General features: G+C 38.4%; 1 protein-coding gene across 4 annotated transcripts in view; it reads left to right on the forward strand.

The window, feature by feature from the left end:
• CFAP61 (cilia and flagella associated protein 61) overlaps window positions 1-21667 on the forward strand; it is a 209177-nt gene that overhangs the window by 23214 nt on the left and 164296 nt on the right. For all 4 annotated transcript variants that reach the window (XM_048842440.2, XM_075127270.1, XM_075127267.1 and 1 more), the window contains exons 8-13: window positions 145-298; window positions 6347-6438; window positions 8119-8211; window positions 9899-10086; window positions 15295-15334; window positions 16730-16869. In XM_048842440.2, coding sequence (XP_048698397.1) covers window positions 145-298; window positions 6347-6438; window positions 8119-8211; window positions 9899-10086; window positions 15295-15334; window positions 16730-16869 — 707 coding nt within the window. The remainder of the gene's footprint in view (window positions 1-144; window positions 299-6346; window positions 6439-8118; window positions 8212-9898; window positions 10087-15294; window positions 15335-16729; window positions 16870-21667) is intronic.

Consider the following 21667-nt stretch of genomic DNA (forward strand, 5'->3'; position numbering starts at 1 on the left):
AACAAAGTAGCTTTGTTAGGTGGGATTTAAGATAAAAAGTATGAAGTATATTGGATTGTGTGGCCTTTTCTTGTGCCCCAAATTCATGTCTTTATATAGACTTGCAGCTTTTAAGAGTGTGGTAATGTTATTTTGATATTTCAGGATGATGGCACTGCAGTAGGTTTCATGAGTGTGTGCTCGGAAGTGAATATACAACTGCTTCATGACTGTTTTGACCTGGGGCCTTTCCATGGTCTCTGCAAACCACATCCTGATGATATTCTCAAACTACCTCAGGAGCCAAGTATTGAAACAGGTAAAAACAGAGTAAAATATATAGATTCAAAATCAGCTAGGCTACATTTATTTTTAACTTCCAAATATATAATTATTTCATGGGGTTGGAAGGGAACCTTTTGGAATGGTCTAGCTCAACACTAGGCAGGGAGGTCTGAGAAGGTTTGACAGCTGTTGTCTCTGGTTATTAAATGCTTGTCACTGTTGAGGAGATTGGAAGATCTTTCAGGATCAGTAGCATTATATAAACAAAGTTCAAATCTTGGAAAGTTAAAGCATTAGACATGTCCCCCAGATGTCATCTGCAACTGGTCTGTTAAGTTAAGGTCTCATTTTGAAGCTGATTCTAATGTCTGAGAATAGTTAGGCAGCTGACCAGTATCATCTCATTGTTTCCTTGTGCTCTGTCTGTTCTGCTTATAGTCTTGTACCTAGTCTCTGACTTGAAGAGTTTATAATAAATCTCTTTGTTATGTGTTTGTACAGTGTCTAGCGCAATGGGGCCCTGCCCTTTAAGGGCTACCATAATACAAATAAATGATAATGATAATAATAAAGTTGGTATATGAATTGCTTGAAGAGTAGAAAAGTTCTCTAAATGATGCACTGTCATTCTCTGGCCTCTCTTTCTTAAGAAGCACTGAAGAGTTTTTTTGCTAGTGTTTGTTTTTTTGCATAGACAACTACATTTTGCTATTTGTTAATAATCAATAATAGAATAAGAATGAGCACTAATAAGTTACCACAATTATCTGTTTCATTGAATGCTTCTAATGCCTTGTCTCAGACCAAAAAGAGGGCCACTGAGCAGCCTAAAACCAGTCACCCAGAGATATCCTAGAACTGTCAGCCTCAGGGAAGAAGATGGAGGAAAGAACACACTCCTAGCTATCCTATCAACTTTCCTTTCCCTCCCCTGCAAAGAACCACCATGTTAATAAAGGAACTCCACCATTTTATTCTATCTCACCTCCTTGCCCCTGGAGCTGCTGGAGTGTTACTGCAGACCTAGGTGAAGGACAGTGTTGGGAATACAAATAGGGCTGTGGGAGGAGGAAAAATCATTAGTACAAGTCCACTGTTTGTTGGGAAGCTCCAACCTCTTGACTGTAGTGTGTATGTGGGTCCTCTCTTTCCTAACCTTGCATGCTGGGTCAGCCTTCTTCAGGATCAGTTGGCCAGGTACACAGTCAGCTGAATGGATCTTATAAAGCCATGTAAATTAGGGTCAGGATTGGGTCTTTAAAAGGCCAAATGAATATTTACCAAAAGACACTAAATAACTTAATCTTCATAACTTTAAGAAACACCTTTAAAACAATAAGCTGCACCAGTAAATTCTTAGTAGGTATTGCATGTACGCTTTAAAGAGTTAGTCTATTGTATCTGGCCAAAACGGGCAAGAGGAAAATGGTTCTTGTTGTTTTTAAAATCAAAGTAAAAAAATTAAGCTAGCTTACATTTATTAATACAGTATAACATCTATTACCAAATTAGTTGATATACTAGCTGCTTGGAGGTTACAAAAATTTGTATGCCCTTTATTTGTTGTCATTTTGCATGGTTTCTTTATTGAAAATTTGCTCTTTATTTGGTAAATTTTCCAAAATCTGCACCTCGGTTGATTATCTTAATAAGAGCATTTCTTCCTATTGTTTGTTAGGTATTAGAGTTTAATGTCTGTTAACAGAAAGCTGGTGTTTTAAACAGTCTGTATAAAACCCACTTCTGCTCTCAGTTAATCAAGTTTCACTTATGTGGCATATGTGATGTTATAAATCTTGTCGATCTCCACTCATTCATAAAGAATGTCAGGAAAAACAGCGGTGATGCAAAAATTTTAATGTAAAAAACAGCATATTTAAAACCAACCAACCAACCAAACAAAAACTTTCAAGCTTTTTTTTTTTTAATGAAGTATTCAGGAAAAAAAGGCATAAATCTAATTCCCCCCCTCCTTTCTGTCATCTTTAAAAGTATATTTTTTAAAAAGTAATGTTATATGTTATAGCTTGATTATGGTAGAAATAGAGTCCATTTATAGCAATTGCATCTTGCTATTCCATGGATGAGTCTTTGCAGAATCAGGGTTTACGTACATGGTTGAAATCAACAGAATTATTCATGTGGCTAAAGTTAAGTGCATAGATATATCTTGCAGGATCAGTATCTTTTTTTTGTGTGTGTATGGGTACACCATTTGTGCACTGCTTTGAAAATATGGAACCAAATTGTCTGCTGGTGTAAAGAGAATGAAGCTGTGTTAATTTACACTACCAGAAAATATGGGCCATTATATCTTTAATGAATTCAAAGTCTGAATATTTAAAATGTGAGCTGTACAAGAAAAGCTTTGTTCAGATATAAATAGCTGTAATAAAGAATTTCCAAGCTGTTTAACTTGCTTTGGCCCTTGTACATGGAGACTGCAGGTGGTTGTTGTTTTTCCTTTCAAAATCTAATACTGGGCAATAAAAATGAAAGAGTATACAACATCTATGTTTAACGTAATGTTGATATGCCACTTGCATTTCATTATAATTATAGTAATTTGGCTGTTACTCTATATGGAGTCAGGAATTGGTAGCTAGAACACACTATGATACTGTGGGAATGATTCAAGAGGTTTTCATCAGGCTTCTTATTGAACTGGCTTTTTGATCCTGCTGACTTTTACATCTACCATCAACCCAGCAAACAGAATCTTTTAATTTTCTTGTGGTTGAAGTCTTTCTTACTTCAGTTACAGTAGATAATGTTCTTCCAGATCACACGTTTATGGTACATATACAAATAACAGTGATGCAACTATATTTGACTGTGTTGGATAGAAGAGCCATTAAGGGTTTCATTTTAGTATAAAATCAGTATAAATATTGATATGTAAAGTAGAGGCATGTATTAGTTAACTTCTGACACCTGCAAGCCTGTTTATAATGAGAAATACTGTTGGATTAATCAGGATGACATTTGATCATTTCTATAAAGGTGCCCATCGGTGATACCCCTAGAGAAACCACATATTATATATAGTATATGCACTTGTGTTTGCCTGCACATTGCATCAACGTTTATTTCTTCTGACAGTGATTATAGCTTTTTAAAAAAATATCATGCTGAATTATTTTAGGCCTTTAAACTCATTATTTAAAAAATTAAATTGCCTGAGATTGTCCCAAAAACTACTTACCTAAGGGAATTGAACTGTAAGTTAGTTAGGTTTCTCAACACAAAGCATGCATAGAGTTTTTTGAAGCCCCCTCCCAGGGCTCAGAAGTCTTCAGATTCATAGGTTACTGTTTTGGCATACTTTATCTTAAAATCTCAAAGAGCTTTTGTTAATTAAAGCTTTTCTTCAGAGACTTCATTTTAAGTATATGAAAAAATGAACTAGGAATATGTCTTTAGGATTTGGAAAGTGACTTTTAAGGAATTTTGATAGCTAATTAACATATATGAAATGGCTTACATATAGGGATCCCAGATTTTATTGTTGTGGGGTTTTCGTGGTTATTTGCTTTAATTTATTGACTCCATCAGTGTTTTTAACTGTTTCTCACTTTAATGAACTATAATCAGTTAATATTTGGTTCCACATATTGAATATAAATTTGGCAATTGCAGCAGGATTTCAAATTATTTAAAGTAACTCACCTTGATATTCTACTGTAAACTAAGGGACCGTTCCTGCAAGATGTTGAGTAATCTCACCTCTCATTGACTTCAAAGGGAATATAGTGTTCATTACCTGGCAGAGCTGGGTTAGAGACTGTTTTTTCCCAAAATTGTGTAATTGCTGTCAAGCAGCTACCCAAAGGCTGCCAGGCACATGGATGGAATGAAAGTAACACAGCAGTCAACTTCTGCTGCATTGATGTCAGATTTCAGTCATGTCCTATTGCACAAATTGTACATGAGTGTAAAATAGGTAAGTCATATGTACATAGTAGTTAAGCCATTACAAATCAAATGCAATAATGCATCATAAACATTCTGAAATTGATTTTGGACGTTTTTCTCTGGATTTTCCTGCCATTTAGCATTTTAAATGTCAGGAAACAACCATGGGCCAGATCATCATCTGATGTAAATTGGCGTAGCATTGATTTCAGTGAAGCTATGCCAGTTTACACCAGCTGTGGATTTGGTCCATGTGAATAAAATGTTGGACATGGTGAAAATTGTGAAATCTGGTGTTTATCAGTATTAACAAAATTAACTCTATTGTTCAAATGTATGCTTTAATTGGATTTTACTCGTTTAAACTGTAATCCAGAAACTCTATTTACACAATATTCTCTCTCTCTCTGTATAAATAATACAAATATCATGTCTTTCAATGGCTAAGTATAAGTGGATAGGCAAGTGACTAAAATTAATTGAATCCTATTGCTTTAGTCATCACTTTTGACACCAAAAATACTATTAACCTGTTAGCAATTGACTAAAACAGAATCCCATCATCATTGCTTTCATTACTAGGAATTGAGCTCAGTCAGTGTGCTCAGTGCTGTGTAGACTTTAAAATCTGGTCTCAATAAATTTAAATGTGTGTTGTCCTTTCCTTTCTTGTTTATAGAGCCCTTTCATCCCTTCTTCACTTACCATAGTTTAAAAACTGGTTTCTTTGTATTTATCTGCCGCCTCTGCTAAAATGGGTGTTCATTAAGGAGATTAGCCAGTGTCTGCCTTTTGGGACTGAAAAATACAACAAAGATCCTTTCTAACTAGTTGTCACAGTGCTTTAAAGTAGTTACTTCAGCATCCCGTGGAGAGACTCCTGGCTGGTACTGAAAATCATAGGTAACCAAAACCCTGGTTCATACTAAGAAGGTGAAACCCATTGCCCACCCAGCAGCTCCTCTGGGGCTCAGATGTGCTCCCAGATCCATATGCAGATGCTGCAGTGCTTCAAAGGAGCTGCAGCAGTTGTGTAAAAGGATCCTGGAATATGTCTGGTCTGAGCCCCAAAGGCAAGCACTAGCTGCAATGGAGGAGACAGGGAAGTAACAAGATAGGAGAGGCACCATTAACCCTTTTAGACTGCCAGCCAAACTATTGCCTAGGGCCAGAGTTTAAAAATTGCTCAGCATCACTCCCATAAAATATGGCCTTTAGTTTCCAAAAGGTTAAGAATCTGTTTTAAAAAACCAACTGGAATAAAAGTAGTAGTGGGAGAGGAGAGAAGGGAAATTTTCTTATTTCACCAGGGTTTTTTTTTAGTAAGGGGTGTATATAGCAGTTGGAGTAACTAGTTTATAGTGAAAACTAGTGACCCTTGGATTTAAAAAAAGAATGAGACTATTAGTAGACTAGTATCTTCATTTTTGCCTTTTGAGATGTCAAATTTGTCCGACAATTTTTCAAGCACTGTGTGATAATTTCCCATTAAAATACACATTGTACTTATATAGCACCTATAATCACAGGCTCTCAAAGGGCAAATTCTATAAAATGTAACTATAGTCCCTTTGAGGTAGGGAATTAACTATTTTAATTTTATAGATGATAATCATAATACTTCAGATTGCTCTGGCACCTACCATCTGAGGATGTCACACTTCTTCACAAACATTAATGAATTAAGCCTCACAGCATCTCTGTGAAATATTATCTCCATTTTACAGATGGAGAGGCTGATGGGAGACAGGTTAAGTGATTTACAAAGGTCATATAACAAGTTAGCAGCAGAGATGGGTACTGAATGGTAGGAGACAGACTATCCAATCGGTAGTTCAACCATTGACCACATTGTCCCCCTTCAGTTAGAGTCCAAATATAATTTTACATCTAAACACAGTATTAGTCAGGAATGTTTCCAGGTTATCTTTTGTTCAAATCCTCTGTTTTAAAATGACCTCTACAGTTTTGTCTTCAGAGTAAATATTCAGATATGCTGAAGTCTTAGTAAAGTGAATGTAATGGCTCAATCTTAACCATGATCATAAGAAACATCTTAATGGTGGTGTGCTGCTGAGAGTTATACTTCATGTACTGCTGTGATGCTGATGTTTATGGATCCATTTTGTAAGCTGCTTTGATGCATTTATTCCTTTTCATTATTCAGATGAAGAAAAAAGCAGCCAAACAAGTCAAGAAGCAGAATCTGTTTTATCTCAAAACTCTGAGTGTATTAGTGCCCATGACATGGATATTCAGGTAATATTACTAAACATAATTCACTGGACATTTAAATAAATGCCATAACTATCAAATGCAGGATGCCTTTTAAATAAAACACTAGAAACATAGTCATAAATTCAGAAGGATAAAAATTGAGATTTGTTGTTGGTTGTTTAAAAACTACATGCAAAAGAGGAGTCCAGACTACATTTAGTCTCACTATATGTCTCTTTACTCACCCAAGTCATGCCTCCCTGTTTACACTGCTCTTTTTAGCAGTGTAGTGTCCCATTGCCTCCCTGCAGGAAAAGACTGGCAGTGGGGAAGGGATCTGGCAACTGGGAGGTAGCGGGGAAAGGCTCTGCCAGCTCTCTGCTGCTTGGATCCCTTCCCTGCAGCAGGGAAAGATTCCAGGAATGCGGAAAGGCTCTGGTGGAGGGAACGCTTCCCCACTGCCATAGTCTTTCCTCGCTGCAGTGAAAGGCTCCAGCAGTGGGGAGCTGTTTAAACCTTTTCCCGCTGCCTCCCCTCTGCCAGAGCCTTTCACTGACACATATAGCTACACACTGCAGGGTGGACACGGCATGCTTTTCACTGTGGCATGTTAGCCATATGCACACTATACCCCGCCTCCAATGGTGTGTAGTGTAGATATAGCCAAAGTAGCCTAAGTATCTAGCAACATCCGCTGGAGCTGGGTAAGTACTTTAACTATAAACCTGCTTGTCAAAACTGTTCTAATTGCCAGGGTCTCCTGTAATTTTGAAGAGGTCAGACTATTAGGGTCCCTCTATTTCCAGCTCTTTTGCAGTACTTTACGAGAATTCATACTCACCTGTGCAGTAAGGCTCGGGGAAGTTATGAAGTAGTCATTAGGATTAGTTGAAAACCATTGGCATCTGAATTGTCTTAAAGCCTCTGGAGAACAGAAGAGGAAATAGCTAGAATGAAGTTGGCCCTGGTGCCGCTTTGGGGAAGGCACTGCCCATCGACTGGCTGACTAAGTATGAATATGCTTGCGTTCTGTAGCGCTATGGGAGCTGGGCACTTTGGCCTTGTCTACATTAATAAACACCATAGCTGTAACTGAACTCCAGAGAAGCTCCGCTGTGGGAGAAGCACTAGTGTAGACCAAGCTTTGGAATTTTTGCCACTATGCTGTAGAATTAAGTGAAGTGGTAAAAATCCCCACGTCCTGTCTATGCTCCATTGTTGCTATCACTGGTAAAGCTCCAGGGATGGTGAATCATAACTATGACATTTACTAGTTCAGATGCAGCCTTTACAAGCCAACGTAAATCTGGTAAGGCAGATGGCAAGGAAGGTGGAGTTAGGATTGCCAGATTCCAGTTTAGTTGCAGTAACAGCCTGACTAAATGAATCCCTATCTTCCAAAGGAATCTGGGATGAAGAAACCAAATGGAATACTCTGGAATGTTTTTGTATGTGTTTTTATTGTCCTTGGTATTGCAATAAGCTGCCTTTGTCTGCAGACATAATTGGTTTTAAAAGGACTAAATGGCAAGAGTTATGAGCCAGTTATACTATGTAGTGCTTCATAGAGGGGACTTTCAAAAGCGTGCGAGTTTTTACATTGATTTAAAAAGGATCAGAGTTATCAATGAGAGCTTAATATGTCCAGAATTAGTGATCCATAGGAAAACAAATGATTCATGAATGTTAATTTGTATGTGTTACTGATTGCTTTCTCTTCAGATGGACACTAAAACTGAAGATGTCCTTCTCCAAGCCTTGGATATTGTCGCCTCACATTCTAGTCTGAACACTTTCGGTTGTAATGTTTCAGAGGTGAGGGCCAGGTACAATCAAGAGTTTATCAAAATACTCATCATCAGTGCATTTTTGAATGAAATCTATTTTTTGGCACGTGGGCACCCAAGGCTTTCCCATTGTTGCCAACTTTTGCAATACTTGGTATTTTTTTTAAAGCTTCAGTTCCTGGAGCCATGTTATTACAACAGAATCTCAGCTTACCTTTTTTTGTTTTTGTTTTAAGTGAAAGATTCTAGCCCTTGTGGTTCCAGAGAAAAATTTGAAAATGTGTTACCTAAATGCTGAATAACCAGAGGACAAAGAAAAAAGATGCAGTTGTTACTTTTTCAAATCATTAATTTTTGTGGCCTGGCTCAAGACTTCTGAACACTTGGAGCTGGCAAAACTGTTTTCCATGCATGTCTACCTGTGCATATATATGGGCTCTCTAGCTCATAACGGGACAGCACTAGGAGACCGCAAGGGGCCCAGCTGGGGTCAGGTAATCCATAGTTATGTGACTCCAGTAACCAAGAATCCTCGCAGAAGGGCCACATTGCATTGTACCCCCTGACTAGAGAAAGACAGATTCTAAATTTCCTCCTCTGGCAAAAACCTGCTAGATTTCCCACCCAAATCCTATTTATTTGGGCCTTTTTTGGGGACATGTTAAATTCACTTGGAATGAACAGTGAATTTGAAAGTAAATGTCAATAATTGGCTGTTTCTCAACTGTATTGACACTGTGATTTGCTTCCACTCTTTAAAGTGAAATAATTTTTTAAATAAAATCTTTATTCAATATTAGCATTTACGTGATATAGCAGGTTATAATAAATCAATTGACACGATGCACATTGAGTGGATTGATTATTTTAAATACATATAAGGTATGGATATTTTGTGCAAAGTTCTGCTTTGAGACCTATACAATAGTAATCAATTTTAGTATATTGTTAGATTTGGTATTGGATCTCAGGGAGACCACTATACCAAATCTGAATTCTTCCATGCAGATCTAAAAGGAAATTTTTTTTAAGCAACAAAGAATAATATTTATGAAGTGCAACTACTCATACATAGGAAATCATCATTTCTTTAAGTGAGATGACTCAGGTTCCCTTACTATGCCAAACTATGTCATGATTTATACCCCATGCTACCCCACTGAAGTAATTTGATTTTGTATGGGGTCAAAGTTAGCAGAGAATTTGGCCCATAGAATTTTAAACAATTGTATCTGTCTTCTATTCTTCCTTTCAGTATATTTTCAAAACTAGTCTCTTGTTCTTCAAATATCGCAGTTGTTAATCTCCAAGATGACATTTTCTGAATTGCTCTCATTTTTGTTCTTTCAAATTTTTTTTAAACTTTGGATGGAATCCAAATTTTTACATTCGAAAATATTTCCTGAGATTAAATTTCTGTTATTGTTCCACATAGGGACAGTAATGAGAAATATCTGTTCCCAAACATATTGTTGTCTTTATTTCAAACCTCTTACTGCAGGCATTAATCAATTTATAGCCATGCAGAAATTTCATTAAAAATGCACCCCTAAACTTCTAGATGGGGCAGAATGTATTGTGCTGGGTGAAGTACAACCCTGTATTTCAGCTGGGAATGATGTAAAATAAGAATGATGCAACAAAAGACTCATTAAACAAACACACAAAAAAGGAAATGTGGTTTCAGTTTGGTCCCTTGTCTCTTCTTGCTGCAGAAGGAGAGTGTAAACACTGTTTCCAGAGCTGAATTGCCAATAGATGATGTCATAGACACCGATTTGAAAGCCGCTGGGACACCTACCTTAGAGACTGATGAGAGAGATTCCTTTCATCCTGTGTACAGAGGAGCTGTAACTGCTTTCTGTATTCAGCTATTCTGTATTGATGAGAAACATGAAACAAGGCAAGTATAGACATATAGGTATTCGGTTTCTAATAATTTAACAGAAACCTGATTTATTAAGGCAGTTGGGGGAGTGACTCCATCTGCTGCAGTTAAGGTTGAATTAATTTCCATCTAACTGCTTGCATGCATTCACTCGTAACTTTATGAAGCATTCACCTTCCACTTAAAATTTTTCACACATCTCCTCTGATGGGGTGTCCTATGACAGAAAAGTTACCAGGTTGCAATACAAACAGCCATCCTTTTGGGGCCAAATACTAATTGCAGCTGTGGAACAAGGCTCACATATCCTGTAATGGGGTATATCTGCCTTTTTAGAGTGGAAGGGGCCAGAAGATCCCATGCCAGGGAGCTGGAATGAACAAAGACCCAGGAAATGGCCTGGTAGAGGAAAAGAGAAAGCAGTGCCAGGGAATAAGGAATTGGATGGCGGGAGGTGGGGGGAGGGGCTCCAGGATTCTATTCCTTTAAGGGCCTGGGATCAGGAGCCCTGTGGGTAGGATGTGCCAGGCTCTCCTCTCTTCCAGTCAATCAGGAGGAGCTCTCTGGAGGAGGACAGTATATAGACTGCCCTCTCCTTCAGAACAGGGGAGACAGTGGCAAAAGAAGGAAGCCAGAGTCAGAATGCTAAACTCCAGGGAGAGAAAGCTGTGAGAAGCTCTACACCTTAATACAAATAATAAATAACAATAATATGTGTTTGCTCTGGATCATGTTGATATTTCCATAAGGATACATCTGAAGCACGGAATGTATTTCAGATTTCATATGGAAACAGCAACAATACTGTGCATTGCCTGTTGGATTGGTATCAGTGTTGCATGTTTCCATCAAATGCTTGGTGATCGTGACCGTGAGCCTTAATAGATGAGTGAATGTCCTTCCTTATCTAGATGAAAGATGTCAGATATACAACCTGCAGGCCAGATCCAGCCTTCATAAGATATTTATGTAGCCCACATGACCTATTTGGATGCTCCAGAATCTAATATTTTTAAAGTAAATTTGTAGCCCGGGCGACTGCAGAGTGTAGTCTTCTAAATATGAACTGTGTGTACACAATATTTCCCTGCTAGTGATGTATGCCTGAGTCTGCAGATGTCTTGGAACAATGACCCAGAGGAGTCAACTCCTCTGTTAATCTGATTGGAATGTCAGTTTTACAGTCCCATGATGACACTTGGGTGTCAACTGTAACTATTCGGTCACTGATCACTCAGCAATAAACATGGGTAAGAGGATGGCAGTGAAACACACTGAATTGGAAGTAGGGGATTGAAACTGAGAGTTGCTGCAGAGAAGGAAATGTAGGGGAAAGAATAGAGGAGACTCACAAAGGCCGAGAAAGTGGTGGGAGAGAGGAGGCTGTTGAAGAAAGAGAAACAAAGAGCAGAAATAGCAGTGGTCCTAATGGGAACAGATTTTCTCACTGATTGATGAACGCAACAATAAGCACCAAAATAACAAAATGTTTCATTATTATTTATAGGTCTTATTGTCCCTTTGATCTCTGTGCATATCTCTCACTGACACTGTGCACTATGTGAAGCATATAGTCCTGAATTTATACCCCAGGCCACAGACCATAAACATAGAATTTGACCCTCTCCTTCAAATGAGTGATGCCCTTGATCTAGATGATTGGTTTATCAGAAAACACTCTAAAAAGTCTCCAAGGATGAGGTAGTTTACTCACTAGGAGCTTGTCTACATGGGGAAATGAACAGGCACAGTTATGCCGCTGTAGTTATATCAGCGTAATTTCTGCATCTACACTCATTATTTGGAAATAAGAGAGTGCACACAATGAGTTTACACCAGTTTAACTACAATGGTATAATTATACATTGTAAATATGTTGGTAAATTTCCCCATGTAGACATACTCAAAGTCCACGTTTGTACCTCAGAAAGAATTATAGTATGTAGCAGCTCTGCTAGATTCTACTTCTCCAGGATGAGATCTGTATCACTATGGATCTGACAGATGATTTACCAGAGCCAACAGGTGTTTCCTAGAGATGAAGTCATGAATTTTGAGTCTGATGATTGTAACATTATTTGAAATACCTGTGGCACATTTCCACATGAGACAGCCTCAGGAGACCCTCAGTGACTGACAAAATCTAAGCTTCACTTAGTGGTAGTCGAGAAACAAAGTACAATTAGCAGTGGACTTCAAAATTCCTTCAATACCAACTGGATTCACCAAAGATGCATCCTGCTTGGAATGGGCAGCCCCCCCCACTCCCCCAAGGTGTTATGCACCCCATTGAGTATCCGCAACTGTATGTCTATTTTCTGGATATGATGGCAGTCCTAATTGTTCTAAGAACCTTGTGATATTTTAGAATCCCAACAGGTGGCTATGTTTCAAAAAGACAATCAGGTTTTTATAAACAAGCAAGGAGGGCCAGGATCATGCCTCTTAGGTCAGGAAACCCTGTTAAGTGTAAGACTGGGCAGTGTCCCACAAGACATTCCCTTGTTGCGTACCTGGAAGAAAAAGGAAAGGTTGTATCGAGAGGTATATGTGCTACATGTGCAAGTATCCATTATGTTTGCATTCAGGAGAGATGCAAAGCAGCCACATAATCTTCTGTATGTTTTTTACCAAGCAATCTTGCCTAGATTCAGCATCGAGAGAGAAATCCCACTTTGCGCTATCAGTTTTACAAATCTATGGGTTTGTATACCAAGGGAAATTGATGGCACAGCTACCACTGAATTCCACGATACCTATTCTGGAATAATTTCCCCATGTGGACACTCTAATCTAAAATAAGAGAAGTGGAGTGATTATTCCATAATAAGATCACTTTTATTTTGTGACAGTGTATCCATATGGGACAGTTATTCCGGAATAGCTCCCAATGTAATGGAATAGCTATAGTGGAATCGTTATTCTGCTATAACTGTGCTGGGAAATTTCCACCATGTATACAAGACCTATTTGTGGGTTAAGAACATCCAGCTCTCCTGTCCTCTAGCAGTTTTGTTTTGCTGGGGGATGTATCTTTAATTTATTTGTCCACCTTTATATTTTTCTCTTGACATTTCCCCCTTCTCACACACCATTGTTAATAATGCTCAAGGTATGTTCACCTTGCTTATCATTATACACTACAGATTGCAGTCTCCTTTAATTTTTTTCTTAGAGACATCTTTGGAATTGTTCAGACTCCAAGATGGATATCTTTAGGAAAGAGATCATTACTTACCTGTAACTATTTTTCTCTAAATTTAACACTCAAACAGCCTCCTCTCCATGGAGTTGAGTTGTCTGTAAATCTTGTGACTTAAATATATATTATAATAATAATAATATAAAATATATATCTTTCTCTCTTTAATTCACTTTACTTGAGTGTATGTTTACCTTTTTCTGGGAAAGAAACAGGCCATTAGAGCACTGGGGGTAGCATAGGTATCTGAGTGGATGGCATGAGATAACCTAGACTGGGAGTGGTATCTTAGAATTTGTACTGAAGGAGTTCCTGCTGAACTTGCATGCAGAAGCACAGATCCAAGAGCAGTAATTTGCAGAAATGTAACAGTTACTGAGAAGTAACTATCTTTTACCCCTCAAGGGGAATTCAGTAGTGAAGAATTTGTACTATCCATTAGGTTATCAAATGTTTTCATCTCTTTAAATCTAGAGCCAGAATGTGGACTGGAAGTGATATATGAATGAACTAAACTTCCAGTTGATCTGAAATGAGATTCTTTGATCCTTTGTTAGTGACAGAAAAAAGTTTGATTCCTCTGGTGTTTCCCCCCATTCGTGAGCCCATTTCTGTTGAGAAGATACTGAGTGTTGGAGAAAGGGAAATTGCATTGTCATGGATTTACTATATGTGCGGGGGGGAAAAGACTCATCTCAATGAAGCATAGCTTTACATTTATATTGTACAGGATAGGCGAATGTTTTACTGCATTATTTTGATTCTACAATCCCAGTCCCAACATGTGGAGTCGTATTTTAGCATGACCAGACAGCAAATGTGAAAAATTGGATCGGGGGTGGAGGGTAATAGGTGCCTATATAAAACAAAGCCCCAAATATCAGGACTGTCCCTATAAAATCGGGACATCTGGTCACCCTATTGTATTTTCATAAAGTTTCACTTTTATCCACTCAATTATAAACACCTGAGTTAAAAATGATTACTCTTTCCATTCTTATTGGGACTGAAACCACAGGAAGGTTATTTACTTTAATTGTTTACTGCCATCATGGTTAGTCTTTTGAAATAACTTTGTGTGTGTTGGATGCATATAAAATACATACTTTTTTCTCTTTTGAGAGCGTAGAAATAAAACTTCCACATAACTCTTGCTGGGTTTAGAACAGTTTCATGTTCTTTTATGTAGCAGAAACCGGATAAAATAATTAAGTTTCTATTGTCTTACTCAACTTGAACATTACATTTCACTTTCACCAGGGAAAAGAAAGGGGATTTATTCTAAAACGATAGGTGAAAAGTGAAAAGAAGGGAAATGTATAGGAACAATTTTCAAAGTATACCTATCAGAGGGGTAGGCCTGTTAGTCTGTATCCACAAAAACAATGAGGAGTCCGGTGGCATCTTAAAGATGAACAGATTTATTTGGGCATAAGCTTTCATGGGTAAAAAACCCACTTCTTCAGATGCATGCACTGAAAGCTTTTACCCACGAAAGCTTATGCCCAAATAAATGTTAGACTTTAAAGTATAGATGTTCCTTTTAGTTTTATAGGTATTGGATAGGTCTACTGAATGGGTATTAGTGGAACAGTAAGTCTTTTGGTGCATGATGGAAATACCTTAGTCCTTAGCTACAACTGTTTGTACCCCCTGGTGATCAGACTTACTGGGCACTAATGCTACTCAGGCAAAATTTCTAAAAGTCTCCTGCAGGATTATTCTGAGTAAACATCATCTTACTTTTATTTCTTTCTCGCGCAGAGGAGACTTCTCTTGAATTAACAAGCTCAAATCTCTAGGTTTACTGTTGCTTCCATTGCTGCCTTAGGTCCTAGAAAATGACAACTGACATACAGCGTACAACTTCTGCAATTGATTAGTGTTGAACTAAATTTCCGATTAGAAAGTATGAGTAAGTGCTGCCTGGATGGATGGGAGAGAGAAATATTTTGAAATATACAGTATATATTGAATATGATTTTGTTTATTCACATAAAAGTGTTTGCTCTTGGTTGCAGGTCACTGGATTTCTTGCAATATGTTTTCAACCTCTTTCCAGTACGTATAAATGAAATCTTAAGGTGAAACAAGTCTTTTCTTTGAAAGTGAATGAAAATGGTATGATAAGAAATAAAATCACTTGTAACTTGTACATCGCTAGATTCCCCCCTCTTTTTGGGGGGACCCCCCCACACCAGCGTTAGGGGCCTGTGGGAAGGAAATCTCTGTGAGGAGTCACTTGTTATTGTGGGGTGGTAGCACTGCAATGGATAAAGTTGAGATTAGTTTACAGTTTAACGGCAGTTATTTTTTTTTCAAAGTGCTCTGAAATTCACATGCTTACTCTGATTGTCTTGAAAATTGCTGTACTTCATGGGGATCTGGGATAGGGTTAATTATCCAAATTTGATGCTCTTTGGTCAAGGAGTTGTCAAGATACAGGCCCCCCCCCCCAAAAAAAATCACGTAACATCAATGTTTTAGAATTCCTATACTTCGTTGTGTACCCCAAGGATTCAAACTTTGGCTCAGATCCACCACAAACTGATTTCACCTCTTGGGATTGATCTCAGCTAGAGATCAGCACCCACTACCCCTATAAGAAGCAATATTTTAAAAGTTATTCAAGCTCAAAGTCGGATCTACAAGGTGGGTTGAGCTAGGTTGATGAGTCAGAGAAAGTAATTTGTGTACGTGCAGCAGAACTGGGGCTCTGTTGCAAGTCAAAGTATTTGCAGCCAGCCTGATGTCAGAGTAGGGGGCTAACTCAAGGTTACAGCCTGTGGCTATTTAACCAGGGAAGTGCACACGTACTCTGAGTTTGAGTCCTGGCACTGAGGCCATTTCTGAGAATGTGTGTTGTACATATTAGTTGCTCTCTGCCTACATTCTGCCGTGGATCCTCAGGAAGTTTTGCACTAACAAGTAAATTTCTGGTTTGACAGCTGATATTTCAAACTGCTCTAAAATCTACAGAGACAATCCTCCATCCCACAACCTTAACTCTGCCCTCTGAATGATGCCTCAACGTGGTCCTGACAGACCTCATAGCACTCTATCCTTCCAGATGGTATGGAGCACTGTGGGGAAGTGGCATATGGGTACAGTAAGAGAAACTGTCAGATTGGGTCCCCTCTAAGATAAAAGTTGTATTTAGGGGACCTCGGATCTTAAAGCATGAGGTTCAGTTAAAAAGTCTGGTTGGACTTGTAGCCAAAATTCATCAACATCTGTATGTGGTCCAATCACCACTAGAGGGGGACAGAGTGCCACAGAGTGTAGGTGTGAATTATACTTGCAGCACTGTGTCCATTTTAAATGTTGATCTACATTTATGTGTCAGTTTTTTCTTAAGTCTCAGTGGGAACCTTTTTAAAATTTGTTTTTAAAATCACTAATAACCTGTTTGTTGTTTATTGACCGATATAGAGTATTCTTTGTAAATCTTTTCAGGACAAAGACTTTTGCATCATCACAGTGCCACATCTTGTGCCGGAATTCCTTCTGATCCAGAATTTTGTTCGAGTTAATCCTTCCAGCAACTCCACTCTTGATCATGAGCTCTATGTGTTTCACCGTGCAGGCCTGCTCAAGTAAACGCTTTGCTATAACAAATTATATTAACATAAAGGGACTGTATAGACAGTGGCTAAAGTACATTATATTTTTATTTAAAATTAATTAATTAATTACTTTCCTTCAGTGACATTACAAATAGGGAGATGGCTACAAATGCAAAAGCAAACAAGCTTCACTGGCTTGCAAAAATTCATATTAAATGTCTTATAAAGTAATAAGCACAGTAAAATGCTTCATTAAAATGTTACATTAACAGATTCAGATTAGTTATAGATGCAAAGTGGTATAAAGGGATTAAATTCTCTGAATTATCTAATTGTAGACTAAGAGCATGTAATAAACATTTGTTTGTTCTTTATCTGTCCCATCTAATATCTTTCTTTGACAGATAACTGGCCTAGTGGATAATGGGGAAGCAATAGACATGATATAGCTGGACATTAGTAAGGCTTTAGACATAGGTTCACATGACATTCTCACAAGCAAACTAGGGAAATGGGGTCTAGATGAAATTTCTATATGATGGGTATACAACTATTTGAAAGACCATACTCAGAGTAGTTATCTATGTTTGCTGTGAAGCTGGGAGGGGAAGGACATATCAAGTCGGGGCTTGCAGTGGTCTGTCCTGGGTCCAATTCTACTTAAGATTTTAATTAATGACTTAAATGATGGAGTAGAGAGTGCGCTTGTAAAATTTGTGGCTAACACCAAGCTGGGAGAGGTTGCAAGCCCTTTGGAGGACAGGATTAAGTTCAAAATGACATTTATAAATTGGAGAATTGGTCTGAAATCAGTCCGATGAAATTCAATAAAGTGCAAAGTTTCAGAGTAACAGCCGTGTTAGTCTGTATTCGCAAAAAGAAAAGGAGTACTTGTGGCACCTCTTGCGTACTTTCCACAGTATGCATCCGATGAAGTGAGTTGTAGCTCATGAAAGCTTATGCTCAAATAAATTGGTTAGTCTTTAAGGTGCCAGAAGTACTCCTTTTCTTTTTGCGAATAAAGTGCAAAAGTACTGCACTTAAGAAAGAAAACTCAAATGCATAAATACAAAACGGGGAACAACTGGCTAGGTGGTAGTACTGAAGAAAAGGATTTGGGGGTTACAGTAAATCACAAATTGAAAATGAGTCAATGGTGTGATGCTGTTGCACTAAGGGCAGACACCATTCTAGGGTGTATTAACAGGAGTGTTGTATGTAAGACATGGGAGGTAATTGTTCCGCTCAGCTCTGGTGAGACCTCAGCTGGAGTACTGTGTCTGGTTTTGGGCACCACACTTTAAGAAAGACATGCTGCAGATTGCCTGAACTGTAAGGTCCTTATTGCACCTTCCTGTTCACTGTTTTCTGCCTACTGGATCATTACCATTTTAATCAAAGTCTGCCTTACTTTTGATGCAATGCATTTCTGAAACACACAGAACACAATGATAACTTCATTGGGAAAGTCATTTCATCACTTTATTTACCTCTTAGTTTTCTCTTGTAGTGCATGTACTTTGTATCTTTTGAGTTTTGAAATACTCTGAACATTGCTGTTTGCTGGGATATTGGCCATGGTCTTATGTCATGAAATGAATAGTTTATTATAACTCTTATGCTGTTTAGCATGATAAAGTTTCTTGCTATGAGATTCATGTCTTCCACCTCTTTCGTAGTGTAGTAGCCGTGCTGGGCCTGTAGCCTGCCTTAAAGGGCCTAGTGCACCCTGTTACAATTATATAGTGTTGTCAAGGTTCCTCCCACACTCTGAACTCTAGGGTACAGATGTGGGGACCTGCATGAAAACCTCCAAAGCTTACTTTTACCAGCTTAGGTTAAAACTTCCCCAAGGTACAAATTAATTTTATCCTTTGTCCTTGGAATATCCACTGCCACCACCAAACTCTAACTGGGTTTACTGGGAAATGTAGTTTGGACACGTCTTTCCCCCCAAAATCCTCCCAACCCTTGCACCCCACTTTCTGGGTAAGGTTTGGTAAAAATCCTCACCAATTTGCACAGGTGACCACAGACCCAAACCCTTGGATCTGAGAACAATGAAAAAGCATTCAGTTTTCTTACAAGAAGACTTTTAATAGAAGTAAATAGAAGTAAAGAAATCACCTCTGTAAAATCAGGATGGTAAATACCTTACAGAGTAATTAGATTCAAAACATAGAGAATCCCTCTAGGCAAAACTTTAAGTTACAAAAAAGACACACAGACAGAAATAGTCATTCTATTCAGCACAGTTCTTTTCTCAGCCATTTAAAGAAATCATAATCTAACACATACCTAGCTAGATTACTTACTAAAAGTTCTAAGACTCCATTCCTGGTCTATCCCCGGCAAAAGCAGCATACCGACAGACACAGACCCTTTGTTTCTCTCCCTCCTCCCAGCTTTTGAAAGTATCTTGTCTTCTCATTGGTCATTTTGGTCAGGTGCCAGCGAGGTTACCTTTAGCTTCTTAACCCTTTACAGGTGAGAGGATTTTTCCTCTGGCCAGGAGGGATTTTAAAGGGGTTTACCCCTCCCTTTATATTTATCACAAGTGTCCATCCCATGGTCTTGTAAATTCAGTTGCTCATTGAATAATTGCTCAGCAACACTTCCATTTTGAACTTGTAATTAGTCACCTCATGAATTATACCAATAATTCATGCAGTAGCGACAGTTACTCATGGGCCTAAGCAAAGCTTATTTCCAGACAAGGAAACTGGGCTTCTGTGTATTATGTAAAAACAAAAGGAGTACTTGTGGCACCTTAGAGACTAAACAATTTATTTGAGCATAAGCTTTCGTGAGCTACAGCTCACTTCATCGGATGCATACTGTGGAAAGTGTAGAAGATCTTTTTATATACACACAAAGCATGAAAAAATACCTCTTCCCACCCCACTCTCCTGCTGCTAATAGCTTATCTAAAGTGATCACTCTCCTTACAATGTGTGTGATAATGAAGTTGGGCCATTTCCAGCACAAATCCAGGTTTTCTCACACACCCCACACACACAAACCCACTCTCCTGCTGGTAATAGCTTATCTAAAGTGACCACTCTCCTTACAATGTGTATGATAATCAAGGTGGACCATTTCCAGCATAAATCCAGGGTTTAACAAGAACGTCTGAGGAGGGGGAGGGATAGGAAAAAACAAGGGGAAATAGGTTACCTTGCATAATGACTTAGCACTCCCAGTCTCTATTCAAGCCTAAGTTAATTGTATCAAATGGGCAAATGAATTCCAATTCAACAGTTTCTCGCTGGAGTCTGGATTTGAAGTTTTTTTGTTGTAATATCACGACATGAAAGTTATGTCTTATAAGCTTATGTCTTATAAGCTTATGCTCAAATAAACTGGTTAGTCTCTAAGGTGCCACAAGTACTCCTTTTCTTTTTGTGAATACAGACTAACTCTGAAACCTGTGTATTATGTAAAGAACCTATTTCATCTTCCACTTGGCCACATAGGAAGTCATTGAAGTAATTACTGGTAATCTCAGGCACAGCTGTTGAGTAATTCATCAGTGAGAATGGTAGCCATGTGTCCTTTTGATATTTGTGATCAAAATTTAAACTGGTCTTCAAGGTTTTGTAAAAGTCTCTATAGTTCCGCATAAATCACGTGCGTTCCAAGTGGTATGCATGTTTCCATGAAAGCACAAGGGTTAGGGCATCAGTGACCTTTCCTCCGACTGCTTGCAGTTCTGGAGGACTTTCCTTCTGAAGAGTCTCTGAAGTCAGACTTCAAAATTAGCTTGTGAGTGAAGTTCCATGATCAGAAAATCTAAAGGGGAAAATGGTTCAGGGTAGTGGGAAGATTCTGAAGAATAAACTCAATGTGCAGCAGCAAACTCGCTGTCACTTAAAGCAAAATATGTAAAGTAAAAGATCAATATATTCTAGAGGTACCATGAGCTTTAAAAATACTGGTGACTAGAAAGGGAGTTGCATAAAATGGATTAAAAGAGAAATCACAGGGTTGAGTTAAGGGGCAAAGTATAGACATGAAAGGGCAAAATCAGAAAAAGAATGGCACAGGCACAAAATGAGGTACTGATTAGCAAAGACAGTAAAAAGAATAAGAAAAAGTATCAAGTACACAAAAAGAAAGAGGATGGCAAATGGAAGTGTAGCTCTGCTACTTAACAGAGAAGGAGAACAAATAATAGATGACAAAGCAAAGGCTGAAATGCTTAATGGATACTTTCCTTCGATTTTCACTAAAAAGCATAATAATAATAATAGTTTCCTGCCTTTTTGAGCAGTCAGAGGAACTGGACCTCTAGAATGGGTTTATTCCATACTGGGAGAGAGATGAGAATACACAGACCCAGGACAGTGTTTCCTAATCTATCGTAATGACAATGGACCCAACTTTCTTGTTGAATGCAGCCTCCTTTTTTTGCAGGTGCTATTTTATTCATGCTAAAAAATTGCTTTCTCCAGTTAGCTGTGGGTACAAACATGACCTCTTGGACATCTAATTATTTAATTTGCTTAAACAAATATGCTAGTGCAAATCGAGTATCTAGAGGTAAAAGAAGCCAAGAAGCAAGATTCAACAGAGGAGCTAGGGAGCCAGGAAGTTCTGGTACAGAGACTAGAGTTCATTGGAGTGGTGCTTGACTCAACCTATGCCAAAGCGTTCCTGCTGCTTGAGAGGTTCAGGGCATTACCGGACCTCATTGCAGAAGTCCCTATGCATTTCCCCTGACCACAGCCAGGGTATGCCTGCGCTTCCTAGATCATGTGGCAGCATGCATGTATGTTGTGTGCCATGCCAGGCAAGGTACAGTATTTAAATTGTTATTTTTCTCTCC

This window comes from Caretta caretta, chromosome 3 (genome assembly GCF_965140235.1).
Source record: "Caretta caretta isolate rCarCar2 chromosome 3, rCarCar1.hap1, whole genome shotgun sequence".
NCBI classification, from domain to species: domain Eukaryota; kingdom Metazoa; phylum Chordata; order Testudines; family Cheloniidae; genus Caretta; species Caretta caretta.